This window comes from Periplaneta americana, chromosome 9 (genome assembly GCF_040183065.1).
Source record: "Periplaneta americana isolate PAMFEO1 chromosome 9, P.americana_PAMFEO1_priV1, whole genome shotgun sequence".
Lineage (NCBI taxonomy): Eukaryota > Metazoa > Arthropoda > Insecta > Blattodea > Blattidae > Periplaneta > Periplaneta americana.
Window position 1 is genome coordinate 132866823 of NC_091125.1, and position 25893 is coordinate 132892715.

The 25893-nt window shown below is 35.4% G+C and overlaps 1 protein-coding gene across 1 annotated transcript in view; it reads right to left on the reverse strand.

The window, feature by feature from the left end:
* The window catches only part of LOC138706534 (uncharacterized), a 112701-nt gene that overhangs the window by 45878 nt on the left and 40930 nt on the right, over nucleotides 1–25893 (reverse strand). Inside the window, exon 2 of the mRNA XM_069835932.1 lies at nucleotides 17829–17991. Within this exon, the coding sequence (XP_069692033.1) occupies nucleotides 17829–17991 (163 nt within the window). The remainder of the gene's footprint in view (nucleotides 1–17828; nucleotides 17992–25893) is intronic.

The following is a 25893-nucleotide window of genomic DNA, read 5'->3' on the forward strand; positions in this document are numbered from 1 at the left end:
CTGTTTTAGCTTAATTAGCTGTCGCTTCCAACACGTGTCGCTCCACGTGTATTCTTAGGCCGCCGCCAAGTGTTCTGCCTACTCCATTTCATGAGTTGCTTCCAGTACTTGTTGTCTGACGATATGTTCTGATAAGTCTGTAATTTTTGTCATTGACACTTGTAACGTATGAATATTACTTACTTACTTATGGCTTTCATGGAACCCGGAGGTTCATTGCCACTCTCACAAAAGCCCGCTATCGCTCCCTGTTCTGAGTCAAGATTAATCCAGTCCCTAGAATCATATCCTATCCCCCTCAAATCTATTTTAATATTATCCTCCCATCTACGTCTCGGCCTTCCCAAAGGTCTTTTTACCTCAGGTCTTCCAAATAACACTCTATACGCATTTCTGGATTCACCAATACGAGCTACATGTTCTGCCCATCTCAAACATCTGCATTTAATATTCCTAATTATGTTAGTTTGATTATCAGTGGCGTAGCGTCAATGTAAGCTAAAAAGCTTAGCTTCCCCAGTTAATAATAATTTCATAATAAACCTGCAGTTTATGGAGAAAATTATTTATTAATTTTAATAGAATTTATATTTACGCGTTAGATATTGTGATGCGGCAGCTCAGGATTATTTGTGATGCAGCAGTAAACAAGAAGCCTGCACACACCAGCTTCCAAGCAGACCGGTTTCTTCTGTGTAATCCACCCCGCAGATTTTCCATCCCTTTTAAACTACCCTAGTCGCAAGGCTCGTAAAGAAGCTAGCTTTAACATTTAAAATAAGTAGTTTCCGAATTATCCCTATTCGTCATTTGTGTTCAGTTGAAGTTTTAGTGTGCACTGTGGCTGATATAATAAATAATGAGCGAAATAACAGTTTCTGACACTAATTTACTTGAATTTTTCAGGACAATTGTATTATCAAGACTGACTTACGAACAAAAGTGTGATTTAAAAAACAAATGACCGACTCCCTTGCTGTCAATGAAGGACACAACCAAAAGACAGACGCATACTTACGTAATGATACTAATATTGTGATTTCTCTAAGTATAACAGGGAGTGAGCTAATGTTATACGTATACGTGTCTATTTGTTAAGAGATATGTGTAAACCGTGAAATCATATTTTACTACGTATCATTTGAGGTCAAGCCTTATTGGTGTTACTTACGATGTTCTAACCAATCTTCGACTGCTGACTTGAAATTGACTACTATTTATTTTAAGACTGTATTTTTGTAATACGTTTTCTCATATTGCATGAAAGACAACTTGAGTTAGCTTCCCCTGCTCAAAATTTCATGCTACGCCACTGTTGCTTATATGAAGTTATTAGCAGAAGAGGAGGTAATACTAAGGGATATGCTACTGGAGCTAAATGACAGCTACAAGCAGTATGGGATGAAGATAAATGTAAATAAGACGAAGACCATGATCATAAGAAGAAAAATAAAGAAGGTAAAGTTGCGAATTCTAAATCAGGCAGTAGAACATGTGAACAACTTCAAATACTTGGGGTGTACTATAAGCAGTAACATGAGCTGCTGTCAGGAAGTCAAAAGGAGGGTAACAATGGCCAAGGCAGCTTTTAATAGAAAAAGGAGCATCTTCTGTGGACCTCTGGAAGAAGAACTAAGAAAGAGACTAATGAAGTGCTTTATATGGAGTGTGGCATTATATGGGGGCAGAAATATGGACATTACGACAAAGTGAAAAGAAGCGAATAGAAGCATTTGAAGTATGGATATGGAGAAGAATGGAATGTGTGAAGTGAACAGACAGAATAAGAAATGAAGCTGTGTTGGAAAGAGTGGGTGGGGAAAGAATGATGCTGAAACTGATCAGGAAGACTAAAAGGAACTGATTTGATCACTGACTGAGAAGAAACTGTCTACCGAGGGATGCACTAGAAGGAATGGTAAACTGGAGAAGAGTTCGAGGCAGAAAAAGATATCTGATGATAGACGACATTAACATATATGGATCATATGAGAAAACAAAGAGGAAGGCAGAAAATAGGAAATATTGGAGAAAGCTGGGTTTGCAGTGAAAGACCTGCCCTTGGGTAGAACACTGAATGAATGAAAGTATGTTAGGTGAAGAAAACAATGCGTGCAGCTCTGCGTTGTGTAACATTCTCCATTCTCCTGTAACTTCATTCCCCTTATGCCCAAATATTTTCCTAAGAACCTTATTCTCGAACACACTTAATCTCTGTTCCTCTCTCAAAGTGAGAGTCCAAGTTTCACAATCATAAAGAACAACCGGTAATATAACTGTTTAATAAATTCTAACTTTCAGATTTTTTGACAAAAGACTGGATGATAAAAGCTTCTCAACCGAATAACAACAGGCATTTCCCATATTTATTCTGTGTTTAATTTCCTCCCGAGTGTCATTTATATTTGTTACTGTTGCTCCGAGGTATTTGAATTTTTCCATCTCTTCAAAGGATAAATTTCCAATCTGTATAGGCTATTTCCATTTCGTACAATATTCTGGTCACGAGACATAATCATATACTTTGTCTTTTCGGGATTTACTTCCAAACCTAGCTCTTTACTTGCTTCAAGTAAAATTCACGATTTTCCCTAATCGTTTGTGGATTTCCTTCTAATATATTCACGTCATTCGCATAGGCAAGCAGCTGATGTAACCCGTTAAATTCCAAACCCTGTTATCCTGAACTTTCCTAATGGTATTTTTTATTTTTTTTTTCTAGAAATAGGATTTTCACTAAGAAAAATAAAATACAAAATAAGTTTAATTTTTTCTTAAAGTGTTTATGAGAAAAAATTAAAATTTACAATGTGTGATTATATTAATTTTCAGTAAAAATGTCTGCCCCCTAACTCAAAATCGTGGATTTTAGAAATTAGGTCTGTAGTAAAGCATCGCCTTGAAAAAAGAGGAAAGGAAAGAAGAAACAGTAGAAAAAAGGAATGAAGAAAAGTGAGAGGACAAAGAAAGGATTAACGCAATATTGAAGAAGAAAAGAGAAGGCACAAATGGGCGGAGTTTCGCAATAACAGACCAACCGACAATTAAAAAAAAATGATATATTTGCACAAATCTGTTGATAGCAAGCTAATTTAACTCAGAAAAAGTAAAAAATGCGATATCTGATTTTGCTGCTATTTATAAGTAAAAATTCGTTTATTGCATAAAATTTATTTATTTATTCATTCATTTATTTATTTATTTTGCTTTGAAATATTAATTCAACTGCTGGTCTTACTAAAAATCGGTTAGCCTTTTTTGGTATAATTTGTGCTGTTTTTTGTAATAGTAATGTTATAATACTTCTTGAAAAAAAATGTTTTATAAAAACAGATTTATTTCAATGGCCAATATCTCGAAACAGGTTTTTGGCACTTGGTCTATTATTGCGTAACTCCGTCCAAATGAACGTACAGTAAGTAAAACTAAAGAAACGGGAATTGAAGGAAGGAAATAAGTAATAATAAAAACAGGAAAAATATGAACAAGCGAAAAATATTATATTATGAACTATCTAAAGCAGAAGAAAGAGAGAATTCAAATGGAATAATGTAGTGATAGTATATCGCTATTTTAACAAGTAGCAAAGAAAACGAACGTGCTTGGAGAAAGTCTGCTCGTTACTCTTTGCCCACCAAAAATCTGTGAGAATCGTGCAAATGGATAAGCTGCGACAGGAACAATTTCCTATTAAAACTTGAAGCGACAAACGCCCTCGTAATAACGGGATGAGTTAATTGCGCACAACAGAATTCGCAAGCAGATAAAATAACAGACTGCCGACACTTCGCCTTGCAAAATTGCTTCATCAGAGAATCCACACGCCCGCTGCAAATGCGATCCACACTTGAAAATTACAAAGTAAAATTACAATGCTATACAAAAATGACAGCAGACAAAGCCACTGAGGTCAGTCACCATGGTAACAGACGTGAAGAAAACAAAACAAAAGAAGTTGCAACTGCAATGTCCTTCAACTCTTAACCTGAGACGTCAGAAACGAAAAGTAAAGGTTAGTCCCCGAATTATATGGCTACTGTAATTACACAGAGTGCTCCAGATTGTGAGTAAATTTAAATACAACGTTAGTGAAGAATATGGAATTCTGCTTGTAGCTTTCCTATTTTTAATTGTATAAAGAAACTCTTTATACAAAAGTTCTAAGGGGAGAAGATGAAATATTTTTAATTAACATGTTTTTTTTTCTATAAAAGGAATACCAAGGACTCTTTTATTTAAATGACACTATAATTAACATTTCCATATTTGGATTCTTCAGGTCTGACATCTTAACATAATCATATTTGATGAAGGATCGGTGGAGCGGAGAAAAATTCTCTCCGGCACCGGGATTCGAACCCGGGTTTTCAGCTCTACCTGCTAATGCTCTATCCATTAAGCCACCGATTCTTCATCATATGATAACCAGAATTCCTGCACGGAAATATCATATGTACTTCGGTATATCATAATAAAATAATATTTATTACCATTTACGAATTAGACAAGATTAGGCAGAATTAAGGAAGCTAAGGCAATATAAAACAAAATTAGACAATATAGGACAAGATTACACAGTATTAGCCAGCTTAAGAAAAAATTAGACAAAATTATAGACAGATAGATGGATGGATGGATGGATGGATGGATGGATGGATGGATGGATAGATGGATCGACAGACAGACAGGTTAGATAGATAGATGGATGGATAGATGGATCGACAGACAGACAGATTAGATGGATGGATGGATGGATGGATGGATCGATGGATAGATAGATAGATAGATAGATAGATAGATAGATAGATAGATAGATAGATAGATAGATAGATAGATAGATAGATAGATAGATAGATAGATAGATAGATAGATAGATAGACAGACAGACAGACAGACAGACAGACAGACAGCCAGACAGACAGACAGACAGACAGACAGACAGACAGACAGACAGACAGACAGACAGACAGACAGACAGACAGACAGACAGACAGACAGATAGATAGATAGATAGATAGATAGATAGATAGATAGATAGATAGATAGATAGATAGATAGATAGATAGGCAGGCAGGCAGGCAGGCAGGCAGGCAGATAGATAGATAGATAGACAGACAGACAGATATAGATGGATGGATGGACGGACGGACGGACGGACGGACGGACGGACGGACAGACAGACAGACAGACAGACAGACAGACAGACAGACAGACAGACAGACAGATAGATAGATAGATAGATAGATAGATAGATAGATAGATAGATAGATAGATAGATAGATAAATAGACAGGCAGGCAGGCAGGCAGGCAGGCAGGCAGGCAGGCGGATGGATGGATGGATGGACGGAGGAAGGACGGACGGACAGACAGACAGATAGATACGCGTGTAGTTTTTGATGGTGTGTTGCATGTTGTCCTCTCGTATGTAGGCGCCAACTCTATAGCAATTCTTTGAGTCCTTTATGCTCTATAGTGGACGTAGGGTCATACATGTAATTAAACAATAATAAACAAGCGTGAGAAGATGCAGCCGTCGTGTGTACAGAGGGGGATGACGCCCCTTTAGTTCATTAGAGTGATGGGGAAGAAGTCGACAGAGACGTCCAACAAAGTGAGTAAAGAAGAGCAGAAACCTGCCAGACACTCTTCAATGCTAACAATATACGTATTTTTTTTTTTTTTTACTTAAGATCTGTTAAAATGCACATTCTCCTCCTTTCTCACCGCCAGTCTTTTGCTTCGTCCTTCTCCCGTTGCCTCCCCTTCCCATCTGCTTCTTAGTCTCCCTCTTTCGTTTTTATCGTCCCCTTATGATCTTACTCTCCTCAGATATGCTCTATTTAGCCTAGTTTGTTCTTTCGTTCCCTCTTTCTCCATTTCCTTGCTTCTTCCTATTTTTTCAATCTGTTTTGTCCGCCTTTATCTATTTCTTTTCCGTCCTTATTTTTGTCGTATTTTACGATGTCTCATAGGCTATACATTTTTCTTCATACATTTTTCATATTACAGTACCTGTCGTTCATCTGACTTTCCTGTTCCCTTCTTCTCTTCATTCTCCGTCATCCTTTTCTTCCTTCTCAATTCTCATTTCTTGAGTCTTTCTTTTTCACTAACATTTGTATTTTTTCTCCCCCTTTTCATTTCCTATTTTTTACATCTTCTTTGTCCTTTATTTTCTTCCTCTTCTCTTATATCATCCTATCTTCTTCTTAATGCCCCCTCTACATTTCACTCATTCTCTTTTCTTCGCTTCATATTCTTTCATTCTCTCTTTGTTTCGTTACATTCCTCCTGTTGTTCTCTTCCCATCAAGTCTTAGTATTCTAGTCAACATTATTCAATTTGTATCTTACTTTTCGTTGTCCTCATTCTCTTCATCCATACTATTTATATCTTGGGCATTTACGTCTTTCATTGCCCAACATTCTCCAATCTTCCCCTTGGGAAGAAAACCATGAATGAATGTATCTATACATATGTTCAATCATAATAAATACCAAATGTTAACATTTACTAACAAATATATGTGTTTTAATATAGGCTTAGACCTCCTTTAGTTGTAATTAACTATATAGGGTGAACTGTCATGTCATTAATTCCAAGTGGATATTCTGTCTCGTGACCAAAATATTGTACGAAATGGAAATACAAAAATTGGAGATTTAACCTTCGAAGAAGTGGAAAAATTCAAGTATCTTGCAGCAACAGTAACAAATATAAATGACACTCGGGAGGAAATTAAACGCAGAATATATGCGGGAAATGCGTGTTATTATTCGGTTGAGAAGCTTTTGTCATCTAGTCTGCTGTCAAAACTCTGAAAGTTAGAATTTATAAAACAGTTATATTACCGGTTGTTCTTTATGGTTGTGAAACTTGGACTCTCACTTTGAGAGAGGAACAGAGGTTAAGGGTGTTTGAAAATGAGGTTTTTTGGAAAATATTTGGGGCTAAGAGGGATGAAGTTACAGGAGAATGGAGAAAGTTACATAACGCAGAACTGCACGCATTATATTCTTAACCTGACATAATTAGAAACATTAAATCCAGACGTTTTAGATGGGCAGGGCATGTAGCACTTATGGGCAAATCCAGAAATGCATATAAAGTGTTACTTGGGAGGCAGGAGGGAAAAATACCTTTGGGGAGGCCGAGACGTAGGTGGGAGAATAATATTAAAATGGATTTGAGGGAGATGGGAAATTATGATAGAGACTGAATTAATCTTGCACAGGATAGGGACCGATGGCGGGCTTATGTGAGGGCGGCAATGAACCTGGGAGTTTCTTTAAAGCCATTTTTAAGTATGTAAGTAAATGTATTCTTTGAGATATTTCAAACAAAAGAGTTTTCCTTTCGAGATAAAAACTGATTTATGTGAAACATTTCATAGCGTGTTTCGGGAAAGCCATTGATTTAATTCCCAATATGCTCAGTTAATTTCAGGGGGCAGTGTGTTATGATAATAAATTATTGAAAGAATTTTATTTTCGTCCTTTAAATGTGCAGAATTTTGATCCGACTAAATGTAGCATTTTAAAATTTCTTTACAGAACGAAAAGTTACATTTGTTCGGATCAAATTTCTGTTTATTTAAAGGGGAAAAAAACTGAAATTATTTCATTCATTTATTATAAGACTGATCAGATTGAGAATTAAATCAATGGCTTTCCCAAAACTCACAATGGAATATTTCATATGAAACAGTTTTTATCTCGAAAAGGAAGTAAAAAACGGAAAAATGGTATTAAACTTTTTGTTTGAAATATCTCAAAGAATAACCCCTTGAAATTAATGATATTACCGTTCCATGCAGTAAATAGTGGGCACAGCCGGCATGTAGACATGTTAGTAAAGTCCTACTTCGAGTACGGAACAGCTGACCAGAATAAATCAAGGAGGAAAACAAAACGTGAAGCAGATACAAAATACTGCGGACGAAGGATTAGGGAAACAGCTGGAAGTGTCTGAGGTCAGGAGCATAGACAAGACTAAGGCCCGTAACACACTTGCAGAGTTTTCGCTAGCGAGAAATGTGTTGCGAGAAAGAGGCGAAGAGCCTTCCTCCACACACTTGGCGAGTTCTCGCTATCACAGATCACATCTCGCTATGATCATCTATGCACTGCCTTCATGCAGAAAGCATTTTTCTGATTATAGTAATGACTCGTTGGGGGAAATATTATAGGTTATGTATTTAAGTATATTGTCGTACTTAAATATATAAGCTGTAAGTGTATTGTCGTACTTTACAAATTACGTACGAACGTTATGTTGAATCTGAGTATTCAGATGATGAGGAAATGGAGTTACATGAACATATTTTGTTAATGAAAAGACAAAGTAGATCTAAAATTAAAGCCAGAAATATCTGAAAATCACATGGTATCTTACGAAAATAAGGACGAGTTTTGGACACTGGTTTCGATTTGAATGATGATACGTTTAGGCATTATTTCAGGTTGAATGGAACACAGTTTTTGCCATTCATTATATGATAGAGGATTCTTTGCTACGTTCTGATTAAAATTATGTAAACTGTTAAGACATACAGATACATTATTTCAAATGTTTAATTAATATTATTAAATTTCATCAAAATAAAATATAGCCCTATTTATTTTCAGATAATCTGATATTTGTCTTCAGATTTCTTCTTTAAGTTTCGTGTTTTTATAGTTCATACCGCATATCCTATAAATAGGCCTACGGGTGACATCGTACAAGTTCAATAAGTTTCTGACTGCAATTATCAGCCATCTTTCCTCATTTTCAAATAAAAACAATACAATTCATCGCCACCTGTGATATCTTTTTCTACATTCAATCGTCATAAAGAGTATAAATGTCAAACATCTTTGATAAATGCGTCAAGAAAATTCGCTGAACTACCGATTCCAGCGAGAAACTCGCGCGAGGTTTTTGCCTCGAACGAGAATCTCTTCCAGTGTGTGGACGTCCATTTGAATCCATGTTATCAATTTTTTAATTTTCTCGCAACACATTTCTCGCTGGCGAAAACTCTGCAAGTGTGTTACGGGCCTAAAGGAGGAAATGCAAGAGAAGACATGAGAAGAACGAGTGAAGGAATGAAGCGACTACCAGATATTAGTGATTGTGAGGACAGAATAGATAGGGCTTTGGAGAGGTTATTAGCGGAGAAGAAGAGTGCTAAAAAGTGAGTGCAAGAAATTTAGGGGTGGCAAAAGTGTAAGAAAAGGAACAGAGAAGAAAGTGTTAAGTGTAAGAAGATAGGGTAAGAGTGTAATAAGACAGACTATCAAACAATGAATACAAGATAATTAAAGTGAAAAAAACATCTGAACAAATGTGAAGTGGAATGAGAGAGAAATTGCAAGTGTAATTAAGTGAATTAGATATTTCATGTTTTTCAATGTTATGGGTTGGGAGTAGTATCAAGGGTACTATAACTGTAGGAGTATTATAGAAATAAATATATGGAAAGAGATAATAAAATAGGAAATTTAGGAGTGAAGCGAAAAGAAAGAGATAAATATGTAAATAAACAGAGGATAGAAAAAAAATAAGTGATGTAAGTGTTGTAAAATAGAGTAAACGGAAAAGTCAGCAAGTAATGTAGGAGAAAATAGCGGGAAAACAATGATTAAGAGTAGGTAGGATTTGAGGGGAGAGAAGAAAATAAATAAATAACGCAAATTATTAAGGAAGGAATATGCAATATTTAATAGTTGAGCGAGAAATGGAAGGGAGACAGTCTAGGTAGGAGGGAGAGAATAGAAGAGGATAGAGAGGGAAGAACATATAGCAATTCAGTTATAACAGAACATTAGAAAGTAATCAAGAAATACTCGGCAAAGAATACATTAATAGAAAAGAGTTATATGTATTAAAGGGATGGTGGATCGAAAAACAGAAATGTGAAGGTCTACCATAACTGTGAATTGTAAAGTTCACTGACAAATATCATATCATATCATATCATATTAGTAAAGTAAGTTAACGCACGAATATAATCACAAAAATCATATTCTTTAAACTGACCGATAAGATAAACTCAGACAAATAGATGGACGGACAGACAGATATGCAGACAGAAAGTCGGTGGAACGCTAAGATGTATGTGCAGAGAGACATGTAGACAGACAACTGTGAATTCCCTGCGCGACATGGTTAATGTTTCGTCTCGAATAATGCTGGAAAGTCCCGAAGCCTAGCAGACGCACTACTAGCGGCTCTTCCATGCATAATGAATGGCGTGGGCGTGTCGAGCTCTCTCAAACTGTTAATAATCGGGTTTTAAAAAGCAGGAGTGACACCAGCGCCCAAAGACTCCGTGCGGAGGCGTGGAAAGCAAGTCTGCGCCAGACTGAGGTGGGTGGTCGGCTTTGGGAACGACAGGCTGAACGGGGTTTGGATTGGAAACGGTACATCGAGCTGGATGTATAATATACCAGCAGAGTAAGAAAAAATTACACAAATATGTCACTAAATCACAATAAAATAACATAATACTACAAGATTTTAGGCTTCCACCTAGTGATGAAAATTTTTCCCATAAACAATTATTATTTTAATCTTATTTATTTTTCAAAGTTTTATAATCTATTGTACTAATAAAATTACAAACTTCCCTGAAAACATTTCCTTTATTACGCATTTTTTTATATTCTTAAGTTTTATAATATTGTAGCGATATAGCCTACTTATAAATTTTCCTGAAAATGTTTCCCTTGTCAAGCAGTTCTTTTGATTTCTTAATTTTCTACGATTTAGTGTAAAAAATAAATTGAGAATTTCACAGATCCTAAAGGAAGCGGAGAATCACGAACCACAGGGCATATCAATAATATTTTTCTCAGTCAGCAGTAACTACAATTTACCAATTTCGTATACTTTATCAATAAAATGTAATATTTGTTTGACAAACATTTTCATGTATTTGTTGTTCCCCTCTTTAGGCTTATATAAATCTATAAATATTGTATAATGAAATTATACTTATCTAATAATAATAATAATAATAATAATAATAATAATAATAATAATGTGCAAAATAACTACTGAACAATAATACTAACTTACATCATGTACTTTTAAAGCTAAATTGCTATGTAACCTGAAATTTTAACATGTAATAAATTATATGACCTGAAGATACCGAACAATAAATAGAAGGAAACGTTTATCAAATAAATATTATATTTTATTAAACTTAAATATAACAGTTAATAAAACGAAGACCATGGTATTCCAAGGGAAACACCCATTACGTGCAAAAATTGTAACAGAAAATTAAATTTTATAACAGGTAAGACATTTTAACTACGTATTTAGATTATGATATTAAACTATGATAAAGAGATAGAGACTGAACTACATCGATATAAAATGATATGTGGAACGATTAAACGAACGCTAAAAAAACACGAAAGGACACACAATTAAAGTTCTATAAGGTGATGGCGGTCCCCTCCCCTCTTTACGGATGTGAATCATTGACAATCAGACAAAAAGATTTAAAGCATATCGAAACAACGGAAATGAAATTTCTACGATCTGTAAAAGGCTGCTGAAAGATAAATTCGTAATGACGATATAAATAATGATTTAAACATATTTAAAATTAATGATAAAACGTTACAATACAGACGAAAATGGAAAGATCATTTTGAGAGGATGGATGGATCAATAATACCAAAAGTAGCCTTAAACCATAGACCATCGGGAAGAAGAGAGGTGTAACGCCTTAGAATGAGACAGAATTGAGGCTGGAACAAGACCAAAAGCCTAAATCCGTGTGAGGCAGAAGAAGAAGGTTGATAAGTTTTTAGACGGGATTGCTTAATGTACACATATGTGAATAAATAACTGTGAATTTTATCTTATCGGAACCACAAAAATGATTATCATAACAACAATAATTATTATCAATGATTATTTATTTTCGATCCAAATTGTGAAGAAAATAGAGTTGTTTATTAGATTAGTAAAGTTCTCAGGAATTATATTTGGCCACGATTGTTTTTTTAATCAGTAATAGTGGAATGGCAAAACAAACGTGATAATGGCGCTTGTTTTGTCAGTACTGACATAGCCACCAAAGGCTAAACGTCTTACGACTTCCGTCTAGTAAGCTGATGGCTAATGAGAGTAGTGAATGAGCAATACACGAAGAGTTCTTGAGGCTGTGAGAAAGAGATCGAGGAAAACAGCAATTTGGTGAAACGGAATTTTTTTTTCGGAAAAACACCTGGGAAAATTTTCTGAATTTTCGTTCTTTAATGATTATTGTGTTTAGCAAATTTTAGAGTGTTCTACCTTGCGCTAGGATTTTAGGCTCGAATAGGATAGGTTGCAACAATTTTATATAATAATCCTTAAATGTATGCAACACGAGAAACTCTCGAGCGATGATATTGTCTAAAACTAGGTGCACTGAAGAACATATGTTTCCAGCGTACGCTAAACAAGCCTAAAAATCCGAGGTCTTATTATGTTACAACTTTAGCTATTGTTTACAGTTTTGTTAAACAAGCCGACCAATACTAGACGTTTATATAAGTAGGACTTTTTGGCCATGTGTTCACACATTTTACATTTTAGAGCATTGCACCTTGTGCTGGGAATTACCATCTCCAACATGAAGGTTCCACTATTATGTTCTGACCTCAGTTTTTAGGCTCTAATAGGATAGGTTGCAACAATTTTATATAAAAATCCTTAAATGTATGCAATACGAGCTCTCGAGCGATGATACTGCCTAAAATTAGGTGCATTAACCACTTCCCTGATTAATCCGAGTTAACTCGGGTTGCTAACTTCCGTCAAAATTTATTAACCTGAGTTAACTCGTGTGAATCCCATTTTCGCTGCTAAGGATTATTATCCCGAATATATACGTTTCCATCCTTTCATTAACCTTTTCCTGACTAGATGGCTACAGAAGTTAGTGATATTGCTACATCGGGTGGTGGGATTCCTACGTTTGGTATACGATATCTGAAGGCAGGAGACACCCTTTGACTATCGAATGGTGGTAATTCGTAAGATTTTCGAAAAGTACACCCCGAATGTCCTATCACTCAAGGCAGGATGGCCAGGAAAATCACCCAACCCACTTCGGCTTACAGGTAGATATTTTCCAGAAGTTATTCCACGAACTTTGAAGAAGAACAACCCAACCAGACAGGATTTCATATGTAGTATTGCGAGAGACTCAAAATACAAAATAATTCAACACAAGAGCAGATACTACTGTCCGGAATGCAATGTGCCACTGTGCGTTAATACCCTGCTTTCGAGTCTATCACACGACAAGCAACATTTAACGCCTTGATAACAGCACTGGTATTGTACCTCATAAATTAATCCATAAAAAAAACATAAGTTGGTAAATAGTTCAGGAGAAAATCAAAGTGGGACAACTACCAGAGGTGGAATCAAGGTACACGAGATAACTCGGGATAATAATTCAGGTGTCTATTTCATAGTGATTTTTAGGTATGTAAGAAAATTAGTGATGTACAGTGATTCTGTAATATTAAATGACGTCTATACAAAAATATGATTCTTTTTTTCACAAAATTGGTAAAATATATAGTAAAGGAAGAGGTTAAAGAACGTATGTTTCAGTCTACACTAAACGAGCCTAAAAATTCAATGTCTTATTACATTACAACTTACTGTTTACATATATTATTTTAATGTACCGAAGTACTTATCATATTTCCATGCAGATATTCTGCGTCATCATACGATGAAAGAGTAATGGAACGGAGAAAAATTCTCTCCGGCGCCGGGATTTGAACCCGGGTTTTCAGCTCTACGTGCTGATGCTTTATCCACTAAGCCACACCGGATAGCCACCCCGGCGTCGGACAAAATCGTCTCAGATTACGTTCCAACTCTTGGGTTCCCTCTAGTGGCCGCCCTCTGCACTACGTCATAGATGTCTAAGAACGTAGGACTGAAGTCCACACGTGCTGAGGTGCTCTCGTTATGAGTGACTAGTTGGCCGAGATCCGACGGAATAAGCGCCGTCTTAAATCACGAAGTGATTTACGCATATCATATATTATTTTAATGTACCGAAGTACATATCATATTTCCATGCAGATATTCTACGTCATCATACGATGAAAGAGTAATGGAATGGAGAAAAATTCTCTCCGGCGCCGGGATTTCAACCCGGGTTTTCAGCTCTACGTGTTGATGCTTTATCCACTAAGCCACACCGGCTTAGACGGCGCTTATTCCGTCGGATCCCGGCCAACTAGTCACTCATAACGAGTGCACCTCAGCACATGTGTGGACTTCAGTCCTACGTTCATAGACATCTATGACGTAGTGCAGAGGGCGGCCACTAGAGGGAACCCAAGAGTTGGACCTTAATCTGAGACGATTCTTTCCGACGCCGGGGTGGGTATCCGGTGTGGCTTAGTGGATAAAGCATCAGCACGTAGAGCTGAAAACCCGGGTTCAAATCCTGGCGCCGGAGAGAATTTTTCTCCGTTCCATTACTCTTTCATCGTATTACTGTTTACAGTTTTGTTAAACCAGCCGACCAATAATAGACATTTATATCAGAAAGATATTTGGCCATATGTTCACACGACGGATACACACGAGATGGAAATAATTCTTCGCTTTCATACAAGTCATCGATCTCGGATTCACTGAATCGTGAACCGTAAGAAGATAGCTTACTAACAAACCGTAACTTTCGCAGCTATCCTCTCATATCTTCATTGCACGTAGGCTATAATGGATGTATTTTACCCATACAGGGATTCGACCCAGGTGTGCCCGGACAAACGGACGGGGTGAGGGCTCAGCGATGCCCCCTACATAATTTGTCTCTTCACAATCGCAATTTATTTATTTCGAGCATGCGCACAGTGTTCGACAAACGAACTGATTTGTGGGCGCCTTTAACGTACATAAATTGAATCCTCTTCACCAAATAAACATTAAATCAAAACAGAGCTGTAATTCTGTAAATATTTACCTTACAGTTGTAACAACATGCATGCAACTAATAATTCGGCAGTGACAAGCAACAGGACGGAAGCCACCTGTGTGCATCGCGTTAACTCATGCATACAGGGTGTTCGAATGTTGTGGAATGTTGAGGCAAACGTAGGCACAATAAAATTACTAGTACCTACCCCAATTGCACAGGATCCACCCGTTTATGTTAAATAGAAATCTTATTTAAGATGTGCCTATTTTTCTTTCTTTCAGTCGATAATCCGATATGCCCTAATTTTCTGGGGAAATGGAACCGAAGCGTGTTGATTTTACAAAAGAAAGCCATTAGAATTTTATGTAAATCAAACTATCTGGAACATTGTCGGCCACTTTTCAGACAATCACAGATTTTAACAATCATAAATTTGTATATATATGATCTAGTACTTTACACTCGACCAAATATCGACAATTCCTCATTAGTGGCCAATATACATGATCATGAAATTAGAAATAGTGAACAAATTAATATTCCATATTGTAGATTACACAAGAGCAACACAAACTTTTTAATTATGGGGATGAAATTATATAATAAGCCCCCAAGTCAATATTATAAATTACCAATCAATAGCTTCAAAACTAGACTTTATAATTAGTTATTAAATAATCCTTTTTATTCTGTTGCTGAGTTTTTCAACACAAATTTGTATGAAATTGCATTTTAATAAATAAGTTTAATTCCAATTTAGTTAGTTTTCTTTAATCTAAAAGTTTCAAGTTACTTCAGGTTTTCATTGTATTATTTAAATTTTACTGTGTCTTTTATTAGTGTTTTTTTAAATGTATTTATATGTTTTTCAATGTATTCTGACGAAGCCTAAAACTGTATGTCTAATGGCCAAATAAATTGAATTGAATTGAATTGAATTAAAGAGCACGAGATTTGGCCATACAAATTTTGTCTGGAGAACTTTCATACAGCGGTAAATTTCTTTTACAATAACGACATGAATCTTTCTATTTTACTTCAAAATTTCATTAAATTATAAATCCGAAGGAAGAACTCCCCATAACCAGATGGCAGTTTTCTTTATGTGGAAACAGGTCTAACGCCTAAATCCTTGAAGTTGAAGTTTCAACTATTAGAGTAGTTTTTTTATCTATATCAGGTTCTAGGTCCTTATAAGAATAAGATAATTTTGGAAGTTTGAATGATATTTTTGTCTTAATGATTATTTAATTTTTGTTCATTCGCAGTAATAAGTTTTGTAAATTTATGGGAATTTGATTTGGTAATTTTTATTTATTATTGGTAAAATTTGTGCCGAGGCTTATTTGAAGGATTCGTAACAAGCTGTTTTTTACGGTGATGGGGAGGCCGAGACGTAGATGGGAAGATAATATTAAAATTGATTTGAGGGAGGTGGGATATGATGGTAGAGACTGGATTAATCTTGCTCAGGATAGGGATCAATGGCGGGCTTATGTGAGGGCGGCAATGAACCTCCGGGTTCCTTAAAAACCAATAAGTAAGTAAGTAAGTAAGTAAGTAAAATTTGTGCCAGCATCCGCGGTTATACAATGAATATAAGTGAATTTAGTTATTATTTTATCTCCTTTTTCAAATCGGTCGATTCTAGTGCATTCTTTTATGAATTTAAAGTACAGAAGTGGCAAAAAAAAAACCGGACCGACCCTTGTAGCTGATACAAAAGAATCCTGTGCTGTGTATTATGTCAAACTCTAATAATTTAAATATGGATAGTATATGTACTGTTATTTAATGTAAAAATACGCAGCTATCTTTGCCGAATAGGGGTAGAAATGTAATATTGATGCCAGATGAAAATAAAACTCTCAAAGTTTTTTCGTCTGTAAGTTTGAGGCACTGAAGGAAACAAAAGACGGTAAGAATCGAATAAATGCAATAACTTTCATTGTTACAATTAATTCGTGACCAGAATATTGTACGAAATGGAAATATAAAAATTGGAGATTTATCCTTCGAAGAGGTGGAAAAATTCAAATATCTTGGAGCAGCAGTAACAAATATAAATGACACTCGGGAGGAAATTAAACGCAGAATAAATATGGGAAATGCGTGTTATTATTCGGTTGAGAAACTCTTATCATCCAGTCTGCTGTCCAAAAATCTGAAAGTTAGAATTTATAAAACAGTTTATATTACCGGTTCTTCTGTATGGTTGTGAAACTTGGACTCTCACTCTGAGAGTGGAACATAGATTAAGGGTGTTTGAGAATAAGGTGCTTAGGAAAATATTTGGGGCTAAGCGGGATGAAGTTACAGGAGAATGGAGAAAGTTACACAACACAGAACTGCACGCATTGTATTCTTCACCTAACATTATTAGGAACTTAAAATCCAGACGTTTGAGATGGGCAGGGTATGTAGCACGTATGGGTGAATCCAGAAATGCATATAGAGTGTTAGTTGGGAGACCGGAGGGAAAAAGACCTTTAGGGAGACCGAGACGTAGATGGGAGGATAATATTAAAATGGATTTGAGGGAGGTGGGGTATGATGATAGAGACTGGATTAATCTTGCACAGGATAGGGACCGATGGCGGGCTTATGTGAGGGCGGCAATGAACCTTCGGGTTCCTTAAAAGCCATTTGTAAGTAAGTAAGTAAGTTACAATTAATTATACAAGATGTATTTTGTGACTAGCAAAATTTGAATTTGTGACTCTGAAATCAGCTACAAGGGTCGGTACTTTTTTTTGCTACTACTGTACAAGCCAACCCTACTGCTATATAGGATCATCATTATAATTAAATGTGAGACACAAAAACATACTTGGATATTACTGTACAAAGTTGTGAGCCCCCAAATGTTTGTTCATTCTCTACCTGAGCTGTCATTTCCATATCTTCTTCCAAATCGTAGTCTGTTTCTGCAATTTCTTCCTTGTGCTGCATATGGCGTAGGCCCCTCGTTCTATGGCCGTGATGTGGTACACAGACTGCACTGCCTACCAGAGCGATGAAAAGGACCACTACGCAGTAAGCGTCCCTGAAAATGAGAGATCAAAGGTCTCAGTATTAACGGGAAATGTTACATTTAAACATCAGTAGGATTAGGTCAGTGATGTCAAAGTAAGCGCATTTTTCTGACCTTGACGTCGTGCGCGGGCATCAAGCGCTAAGTATGGAAAGAGGAAGGGTTGTGTATATGAATAAGCAACCTGTTGGATTAAGAAAACAATGGTGCACAAACTTCAAACGGAACGTGAAATTTTATGTCGTTATTTTTATATGGCTTCTTTCTGTTTAATATTACCTATATTGTCTGTAAAATAAAAGTACTAACACTGATTTCTTAATATTGCACTTGTGTTTTAAATCTTAATAACATAATAGAGAGTTAAGGAGGAATATTCACTTAAATTCCATAGTAGGATGAAACAATCATTCATAAAGAAAGTGATATTCCAAAGAAAGGGATTGAGCATGACATGATAAGTTGGAATTTATATTGATGGTATCTGTAGCCTTACAAAAGTAATCAATAAACTAATCAAAACAATATTACAGTACAAAGCAAAGTTACCTAGGTACTGTATCTGTTTCAAGTGTAACTAATATTACATAACAAAACTCTTATCGCATTATGCTTTTAAGGTGATATTTGTGAGCAACTTCCTGTCATCAGAATATTAAATTATTTTCTCGAAATCTGCTGAAGCTATAGAGTATAGAGCTGACATTTTTACAACAAATGGACACGTATCTTTTGCTTATGATGTAACAGTAGTTGCTTTGTTAATTAATTTCCTTACAAACAATTTCCATGCGAATATTTTCAAAATTTTCAATACACTATCTTCAGTAATACGTATATACGGTATATTAGATTTACGAAAACATTCTGCAAGGCTACTAAATAAATAGGCCTATACCTGAAAATTTCACTTTTTTATACGAAAAGTTGAGAAAATATTTCTTTTGAATAAAAAAAAAATCAAACTTGTGAAAAATGAGCATTAAAATTAAAACTTACATTCTTATAATGCACTTATACTTCTCAGGCAAATCTAAGAATTAACATGGATACAGTTTTAATAAGTTCTCTTCCCTTTATCTATTGAGTCAGTGCTGGCCATCCCTGTATATAGCTCGACCAAGCGGCATATACCACCTCTTTCGTCTGTCTCTTTCCTTTCCGCTGTAAAGCGCTCAGGCTCTCCTGGGCTCTAAAGCGTGCGCTTACTCCTATGGGCATCACTGGCCTAGGTTATAGTCGCTCTCATTTAAGATGAACCGAACAACATCTGGAAACCTAAGTCATGTAAGAGTGACAAAGCTTCGATACAAACTAGTTCATCAAAACAATTCAGCAGGAAAGAATCCCTTACTCCTTTTCCCCATCTGTTACGTAAGTTATTAGGTTACTGCATGGGCAAGCTCTTCGGTTCAATCCAAATCAGGGCTGAGCACCGAGAGCGAATCCAAACTATAAACGGAGACGCTTAATATTCATCCGTCACTACATCAACGCTGCGCGGTGTTCGGCAGGGAAGAAAGGAGTTGAAGAGAAGTCATATGGCTCCCCGTGAGAAAGTAGTAATCTCTCTTGGTGTCCAGCCCTGCCCTAGATGAAAACTACTTTAGTAAGGATTCTATGGTCCAGAGTAATTTTTCACAAGAGGTCTGACATTTGCAGATAAATCCACGAGCGAAGCGAGAAATTTGGAAATTTCAGACCTCGAGTGACATTTATTAGGACTATTTCGTGAATAAAATAAACATGTAAATAATATATCCCTAAAATTCGCTCATAAAATATTAATAATTGTGTATTTACGAATACTTGACCTATTCAGATACTGTGAAGTCGAAATACATGAATAAACGATTACGGCAATAAAGAAATTGAATGTTAATGAGTAGGCCTAATCCAATTGAGAGAAGCGAAATACAGGTTTACAAATGTTAATTACATGTACTGCGCTTTTCTCTTGTTATTATAACAGAAATATGTTTTCATTATCTGCTGAAATCATAATTTAATTTAAACATTTTATGGTATAATTACAAATAACCTGATTAATACATTATTAATCTTCATACCTTTGGGGAGGCCGAGACGTAGGTGGGAAGATAATATTAAAATGGATTTGAGGGAGGTGGGATATGATGGTAGAGACTGGATTAATCTTGCTCAGGATAGGGAACAATGGCGGGCTTATGTGAGGGCGGCAATGAACCTCCGGGTTCCTTAAAAGCCAGTAAGTAAGTAATCTTCATACATAAAAATCGTAATAAATTCAAATTGTATCATCATAAATATGGAACTAAAAGATCCGATATTATACGACTAGAGAAATCAAAGTGTTTTACAAGCACAGCTCTGAGCCATGGTACCTACTTTGGTCCAAGGTTATACAATAAAATAATTGATAAATACCCAAATTTGGAAAATTTTAGTATCAGAAATTTAAAAAATAGCGTTAGGAATTTAATTTTTAAAGAATTTATATTGATTTAATATGTGTATATTTGTATGACTTAAATTGTTAAAATTGAAATTGAATATTTAAATTTACTTTATTCCTGTATTTTTTTTCTTGACCCAGTTTGTGTCAAATAATTATCTTTGTGTTTATCTTTGTGTTTAGATATCTCCCTGAGCACGAGTTTTTACTCCTTCAGGGAAGAACTAAGATTGTATTTTTGTACATGTTATTTTACTAGCAATAAAAAAAAATTAAATGAACAATTGGTATAAAGGAGTGTAATTTTCTTTACATACAATGGACATGGAATTACAAGATGAAGATGTAGATGTGGAAGTAGGACTTCGTACTTTATTTAGTACAATGGATTCATGCTCATCGATTTACGCGGAAACAGTTGGCGACACTGACTAAACAAAAGAACGACCATGCAATAAATTGATAGTGATAAATCAAGCTGCAGAAATTATCGCGATGTATGACTGTGATTGGTTGGAATTCAAAATTTTATTACACTTCATTGACCGAAAATGGAATGACGTCATATGAACGAAATAGTCATAGTAAAACCACTAATATGTGCGTTTAGTTTGTAATGAAAATTTGTGCATATGAAACTTAACCATTGTGAAACTGATCTTTTTCATGCACTATTTATTCTGATTTCCTCTTAACATGTTTATGCTTAATCTGAAGTTAAGTTTGATTGTTGCATCACGAAAATATGCTGTGTGTTTAATAAAACATGCAAGATAAAAATAAGCAAGACCCGGCAACACAGCTTTGTGAAGTACCGACACACGTGATTTTCGATCCTTGTTTTCTTTAAGCTAATTGACACAATTGCAAACATTGGATCAGTAAACAGACTTCCTAAGTTGGCAAGAACTATACGGATAATAATAGGTTTTCCCTTCGTTATGAAAGCAGGAATATGAGCTACGATTTCATCACAGGTTGCAGTCACACAAACTTTAGATAAGTGATTAAGTATCATAATTAATTATATCCTAACTAATTAATGAACATGAACAAGAAACTTGCAATTTTAATCTAGAGTAAATAAAAAAAACAAATCAACACCTCTAGCCATACCTAAAAATCATTAAATTTAATAAGACAAATTTTTTAAATTTAATTTTGAATTGTGGTAAAGTCCGGCAGTCCTTGACGTGATTAGGTAACGAATTCCAGAGGCGAGGTATTTCTACAGTGTAGGAGGATGAGTATAAAGACGTTCTGTGATGAGGGATAGAAAGAAGTGCTTGGTGCCGGTTTCGAAGAGTTGTAAGAAATTTTATTGAAAGCGCGATAACATAATTCGGAGTATAAATATGCTCGGGTACGGCAGTTTATATTACAAGACAATAGAGCTATAGTGAAATAAACGTAGGGAATATCAAAATAATTGGCAAAAGGTGTTATTTTATCCTGTACAATCTGTCGGATTGGAAGAAACTGTAAACGGAATTTAACCGCTAAAATAATATGTAATTTATTAGGAATTGATCGTAAAATTGCATATGAAAATAGAAAATATCAACTTCAGTCTCTCTGGTAAGAAAGTGTTAAATGAACGAGATATAGGTGGAGCCTCCGAACATGTCAGGACCTGCAGACAAACACGCAAACAAAGAATCATAAAGACAGACAGACATTAGGGTATTTTTGTTCAGTCACGGTCATCTGCTAGCCATACGCCGCACCTTACGAATTTTGACAGTTTAATTTATAGAATATAACAAAAGAGAAACGAAAACTTGATTCGAGCGTGCGCATCCACTTACATGTCAACGTAACCATGACATGGGCCCCATCACTCACAGTGACATCTATACCTAAAAATGCACATGATGTCATTCTACATGAAATTCGGTTGCCATTTTCTGCTGACGCAATGGTTCTTTTGTTCCTCCACTTAGTACCAGTTTACATAAATAAATTGGCATGAGGACACAAAGTCATTATAAGTTCCACGTGCAAACACTTGTCGAATAATAAGATCTTGTGACCAGGGCTGTCCAAACTCATGCATTTATTATCCGGGTATTACCAACACAAGAGACTGTGTTTCTACAACTTTCGTTTTGAGTTTTGAAGGTCATTGAGATGATAATAATTATAACCATTACGGAGCAAAATCGGAATGAAAATAGCGAAGTAAAAAAAAATACGAGAAAACTTGGTCCGAAGTAAGTTTTACAATATAAAGCAACGAGAAGACACGATGAAGGAAGGCCGACAAAAAGAGAAGGGTATTGTAAGATTATGAAGAGAAGAGAAGAGAAGAGAAGAGAAGAGAAGAGAAGAGAAGAGAAGAGAAGAGAAGAGAAGAGAAGAGAAGAGAAGAGAAGAGAAGAGAAGAGAAGAGAAGAGAAGAGAGGAGAGGAGAGGAGAGGAGAGGAGAGGAGAGGAGAGGAGAGGAGAGGAGAGGAGAGGAGAGGAGAGGAGAGGAGAGGAGAGAAGAGAAGAGAAGAGAAGAGAAGAGAAGAGAAGAGAAGAGAAGAGAAGAGAAGAGAAGAGAAGAGAAGAGAAGAGAAGAGAAGCAATATGAAGTGGCTTGATAATTTTAATGCGTGAGAACATACAGAATAATTTCGTTAATCTTCGATGCTACTTACCCATTAGAGTTCTATGAAATGTTTATTTGGCCATTATTCAGTCTATCATTCAATATGGTATAATTGTTTGGGGTGGAAATAAAAAAAATAATCTTAGTCCGTTAAATTTACTACAAAAACGAATAATTAAAATTTGTTTGAAGAAACGTTTCGATTATCCAACTAAATTAATTTATTCTGAATTTAATGTATTTAATATTGAACAAATTTATAAGTATACGCTGTTAAAATTTTATCATAAAAATCGTAATAAGTTTGTATTACAGACACACAATTATGACACAAGACGAAATATTAATTCAACATTAGTAGAACCTAAATGTCTCACATCTGCTGGTCTAAAGCATAGTATAAATTTTGGCCCTCGGTTGTACAATGCTTTAACTAAATTACACCCAGAACTTCTAACATGTAACCCACTAACATATAACAAGAAAATTAGAAACGTGTTAATATCTTCATTTTGATTAAATAAATTTATAGCATATGTGTATGAATTAATCAACCTATATTATATTTGTATTTTATAATTTTGAAATATATATTAGTCCTACTTTTCACGTGCGATATTTATTCTTCTCTAGTGTTAATATTATATTATATTATATAATTCCATTGCCGCTGTAATTATATTTTAGTTCCTATTTTATTTTACTTATTTATTTTTATTATTATTATTATTTTTTATTTTAATATTATATCTGAACTGCGACCGAGGACGAGCGCTGCTCATTCGGTCTCAAATTTTGTTAATACTACTGTATCTTCTTTTTATATTGCTTGTATTATTTTATTTCTATTTCTCTTGTTTGTTTTGTAATTATATTCTTTATTCTGTATATTTAAATTTAAATAAATAAATTAAATTAAATAAATAAATAAATAAAATAAATAAACGACCAAGATGTTACAAAACTCATCTTATTCCATATGAAAAACTAATCGAAAGATATGTGCAAAAAAATCCTTCTGCGGTTAAAACATGAAGGGGTGGGAATGGACGACAGCGAATACTTCCATGACAATGCGAAACAAATATGATAGGCCTCCTCCTGCTGAGCGAACGACGAATATCGAACTTCACCACATTCAACAAACTCGAGCCGAGCATGACGTCTGCAATGCACGGCGCTAATAGACGTCTTTCTGAAAATAATCACTTATACTCAGAAGTCAACAATATGTGCATGTCCTGTCAAGTCAGGGAAATAATTATTTCATACTTACTTATGGCTTTTAAGGAACCCGGAGATTCATTGCCGACCTCACGTAAGCCCGCCATCGGTCCCTATCCTGAGTAACATTAATCCAGTCTCTACCATCATATCCCACCTCCCTCAAATACATTTTAATATTATCCTCCCATCTACGTCTCGGCATCCCCAAAAGTCTTACTTCCTCCGGCCTCCCAACTAACACTTTATATGCATTTCTGGATTCGTCCATATGCACTACATGCTCTGCCCATCTCAAACGTCTGGATTTAATGTTCCTAATTATGTCAGGTGAGGAATACAATCCGTGCAGTTCTCCATTCTCCTATAAATTCATCCCTCTTAGCCCCAAATATTTTCCTAAGCACCTTGTTCTCAAATACCCTTAACATCTGTTCCTCTCTCAAAGTGAAAGTCCAAGTTTCACAACCATACAAAACAGCAGGTAATATAACTGTTTTATAAATTCTAACGTCCAGTTTTTTGAGAGCAGACTGGATGACAAAACTTTCTCAACCGAATAATAACAGGCATTTTCTATATTTATTCTGCGTTTAATTTCCTCCCGAGTATCATTTATATTTGTTACTGTTGCTCTGATATTTGAATTTTTCCTTTTTTTCAAAGGATAAATTTCCAATTTTTATATTTCCATTTCGTACAATATTCTGGTCACGAGACATAATCATATACTTTGTACTTTCAGGATTTACTTATAATCTATCTCTTTACTTGCTTCAAGTAAAATTCCCCCGTTTTCACTAATCGTATGTGGATTTTCTCCTATCATATTCACGTCATCCGCATAGAGAAGCTGCTGATGTAACCCATTCAATTCCAAACCCTCTCTGTTTTCCTTGACTTTCCTAATGGCATAAGCTTACTCTAGAGCAAAGTTAAAAAGTAAAGGTGATAGTGCAGTCTCCTTGCTTTAGCCCGTAGTGAATTGGAAAAGCATCCTACAGAAAGTGACCTATACGGACTCTGCTGTACGTTTCACTGAGATATATTTTAATTAATCCAACTAGTTTATTGGTAATACCAAATTCAATAAGGATAATATAAACAACTTATCTCTTAACCGAGTTGTATGCCTTTTTGAAATCTATGAATAACTATGTAGGCCTACTGTACCCTTATACTCCCACTTTTTCTCCAATACCGGTCGAATTCAAAAAATCTGATCAATAGTCGATCGCCTAAAACCACACTGATGAACCCCAACAATTTGATCTACATATGGGGACAAAAACAATAATAATTCCAGAAAAATACAATGAAAATAAATTGTAAATTAACAAAATTCTAGCATTCCCCCGAAACAGAGTGTTCTCATGTTCAGGGGAAGATTCGATACATAATAAATTTACATTAATAAATTACAATAAAATAACATTAAAAATTAATAACTACTCATAACAAACTGCTTACATATAATGCTACAATGCCTTCATTATCATGTACAAACACCAGAAATAGCCTTAGGATTCTGTGTTTATAACGAAAACGAAATTAATACGAGGGATGTCGGCGGTTCGGTTGATCGGTCATAACATTTCCGACGGACATATTTTATCACTCGCAGCTGTTTTAGCGCGCGTCTCACAGGAGGCGCCACAACCGC